Source organism: Carlito syrichta, unplaced genomic scaffold, assembly GCF_000164805.1.
Source record: "Carlito syrichta isolate Samal-C Ts95f unplaced genomic scaffold, Tarsius_syrichta-2.0.1 Scaffold303289, whole genome shotgun sequence".
Taxonomy (NCBI): domain Eukaryota; kingdom Metazoa; phylum Chordata; class Mammalia; order Primates; family Tarsiidae; genus Carlito; species Carlito syrichta.
This window is the reverse complement of record NW_007247385.1, coordinates 53,775-57,351: the sequence shown is the minus strand read 5'-3', so window position 1 is coordinate 57,351 and position 3,577 is coordinate 53,775. Positions and strand designations below refer to the sequence as shown.

General features: G+C 47.4%; 1 protein-coding gene across 1 annotated transcript in view; it reads right to left on the bottom strand.

Annotated features, from left to right (window-relative positions):
* The window catches only part of SPTAN1 (spectrin alpha, non-erythrocytic 1), a 79,516-nt gene that overhangs the window by 33,038 nt on the left and 42,901 nt on the right, over positions 1–3,577 (bottom strand). Inside the window, exon 25 of the mRNA XM_008058307.2 lies at positions 398–502. Coding sequence (XP_008056498.2) covers positions 398–502 — 105 coding nt within the window. The remainder of the gene's footprint in view (positions 1–397; positions 503–3,577) is intronic.

Below are 3,577 nucleotides of genomic sequence, written 5' to 3'. Positions count from 1 at the left end.
CGAGGCTGCGGTGGCCGGGAGCGGCCACTGCACTCCAATCTGGGCGACAGAGTGAGACTCCAACTCAAAAAAAAAAAAAGTCAGGAATTCATATACAAAACCTTTTATTTATTTAGGGAACTCATGACATGGCCATTAGGTAAGGGCCATATAAACATTAAAATGCTTTCATGACATTTAATGGGCTTCCAGCGAAAACAGGAGCCCCCCACCATGAAGGCAAGGGTTACTGATAACAAGGAAGTTAATCAAAACAGTTCTGGTCACACAGAGGACCTGACCTAAGTCTGAGCAGCAATTCTGTACTGTGAGATGCTGCTTGGAGCTATGAAAGACACAGGAAGGAGCAAAGCTGCATCCTTGCTCAAGAAAGCTTCCCTCAGAGGGAGACACCCACCTGCTGCTGCACGGCCTGCACCTCCTCTGCCATGAGACCTTCAGACTCCAGGTCTTCTGCTACCTTGTTAATGTCCTTCAGCCGTGACTCATTGGCCTTCAGATCCTTTAAAACAAAAGCCATAATAACTAAAACACACAACAGCAAGTCAAAGGAGAGGAAGGGGAACAGGTAGTCATGGACCATGGCTTGCAGCTCTAAGAATGTTTTACAGGTAACCTATGAAGTGGTCTTTCCATGCCTCAACAGTGACCTAGATCAGAAAATCCTGACTGCCACTATCAAGGAAGGAAGAAAACAATTATTGACCAAAGTCGGTCTTAAATTTATTTTGTTAATTGTGGTTAGCAAACCTTTACTATAGTCAAAAGAAAATTTTTTAAAAATCTCTCTTTGGGGGAGGAAATGATATGGAGACCTGCCATTGTGTGTCCAAATTGCTACAGCCCCTAGAGAAGAGCCTGGAAAGTGTTTGAGTGTTCCTGCACATATCCACATTCCTGAGTTAACAAAAGGTCCACTTCCCCTTATCTCTTATGCACTCCCAGTAAGTAACTCTCTTTTTTTTTTGAGTTGGAGTCTCACTCTGACACCCAGACTGGAGTTGCTCATGGTCACCATAGCCTCAACCTGTTGGGCTCAGGCGATCCTTCCACTTCAGCCTTCTGAGTAGCTGGAGCTGCAGGCAACGTGCGACCACGCCCAGCTAATTTTTTGATTTATTGTAGAGATGAGGTCACGTCATGTTGCCCAGGGTGGTCCTGAACCCATGGGCTCAGGCAATTCTCTCACCTGTGCCTCCCAAAATGCTGGGATTACAGGTGTGAACCACCGTGTCCAGCCTTCTTCAAAAAATTATTAACTTCCCTGCAGACTGTGCTCAATTGACAGAGATGTAAATTCCCATTTACTCCCTTTTCTTAGTAGTCACAGGTTTGAATAATATAGTCTCAAGGTAGCCAGGCTTGGTGGCTCAGCCTGTAATCCCACGCTTTGGGAGGCTGAGGTGACTGGATTACCTGAGCCAGCGGGTTCGAGACCTGCCTGGGCAACTTGGTGAGACCTCATCTCTACAATAAATCAAAAATATCGGCTGGGTGTGGTAGCGCATGCCTGTAATTCCAGCTTCTTGGAAGGCTGAGACGGAAGGATTGCTGGAGCCCAGCAGGTCGAGGCTGCAGTGGCCAGGAGCAGCCACTGCACTCCAGTCTGGGCAACAGAGTGAGACGCCAACTCACCAAAAAAAAAAGTGTATATATATATCATAAGTCTAGAGATTTGTATAACTTTTGCATTATAATAACAAGTAGTAATAGTAAGATATCTTAGACCTTGTTAACTCCCTTCACTCTACGGCAAGCTTGATTAACACCTCTGCCTGGTGTTACTAATAAAAGTTGCGAGATACCTCTGGTAACTGGCACCAGGAAATGTGGATCCTAAATGTCATTAATGACAAAATGTGTCTGTGTAAGTTCCATACAATGCTCTGTAGTCACGTAGTCAATGTACCCTGAACTTATAAAAGCAAACTGTAAAACTTGAAGGGTAAGCAGAACCATTTTCTTTTTTTGACTCGAACTCAGGGAGCCCGGGTCTACTCTCTGAGCTGGAGTCTCACTCTGATGCCTAGGCTGGAGTGCAGTGGCATGCTCATGGACACCACAGCCTTGGCCTGCTGGGCTCAGGTGATCCTTGCGCCTCAGCCTTCCAAATAGCTGGAACTACAGGCATACACCATCACCTGGCTAATTTTTAAAAATTTATTTATAAGCCGGGCTTGGTGGCTCAGCCTGTAATCCCGCGCCTTTGGGAGGCTGAGGTGAGTGGATTGCCTGAGCCCGCGGGTTCGAGACACCTGGGCAGGCAAGACCTCATCTCTACAATAAATAAAAAAATTAGCTGGGCGTGGTAGCGTGTGCCTGTAATTCTGGCTACTCGGAAGGCTCAGGCGGAAGGATCGCCGGAGCCCAGCAGGTCGAGGCTGCGGTGGCTGGGAGCGGCCACTGCAATCCCAGTCTGGGATTTTTTTTTGAGACTCCAACTCAAAAAAAAAAAAATGTATTTATTGTAGAGATGAGGTCTTGACAAGTTGCCTAGGCTGGTCTCAAACCCGAGGGCTCAGGCAATCCTTTCACCTTGGCCTCCCAAAGTGCTGGGATTATAGGCGTGAGCCACTGAGCCCTGCCAGGCCCAGAGCCATTTTAAAGAGACCAAGAGTCTGAGTCTGATCCTTGGATTTGAATTCAGAAATAAAGTTCCTTTGTTGTTTGTTTGTTTTTGTTTTGTTTTTTTGAGTTGAAGTCTCACTCTTGCCCAGGCTGGAGTGCAGTGGTCGCTCACAGCCACCTCAGCCTCAGACCTGCTGGGCTCAGGTGACCCTGCCACCTCAGCCTTCCAAGTAGCTGGGAACTATAGGTGTGTGCTACCATGCCCGGCTTATTTTTTGCTCTATAGAAGAGGAGGATATTCTCCCTAACTCAATCTATGAAGCCAGTATCACCCTTACACGAAAACTGGGAAAAGCCATAACAAAACTATAGACCAATATCCCCAATGAATATAGAAACTAAAACCTCAACAAAATATTAGCAAACTAAATTCAACAGTACATTAAAAAAAAATGTACCTCTGGGCTGGGCATGGTGGTTCACACCTAAAATCCCAGCACTTTGGGAGGCTGAGGTGAAAGGACTGCCTAAGATCACAGGCTCAAAACCAGCATGAGCAACTTGGCGAAACCTCATCTCTACAATAAATCAAAAAATGGTTGAGTGTGGTGGCCTGTGCTGTTGTTCCAGCTACTTGGAAGGCTGAGGCTGAAGGATCACCTGAGCCCAGCAGGTTGAGGCTGTGGTGGTTGTGAGCACGCCACTGCAGGCCAGCCTGGGTGACAGAGTAAGACTCCAGCTCAAAATAATAATAATCTAGCTGGGCTCGGTGGCTCAGCCTGTAATCCCGTGCTTTGGGAGGCTGAGGTGAGTGGATTGCCTGAGTCCACGGGTTCGAGACCCGTCTGGGTAACTTGGCGAGACCTCATCTCTACAATAAAATAAAAAAACTAGCCGGGCGTGGTAGCACATGCCTGTAGTTCCAGCTACTTGGAAGGCTGAGGTGAAAGGATCGCCGGAGCCCAGCAGGTCAAGGCTGCGGTGGCCGGGAACGGCCACTGCACTCCTG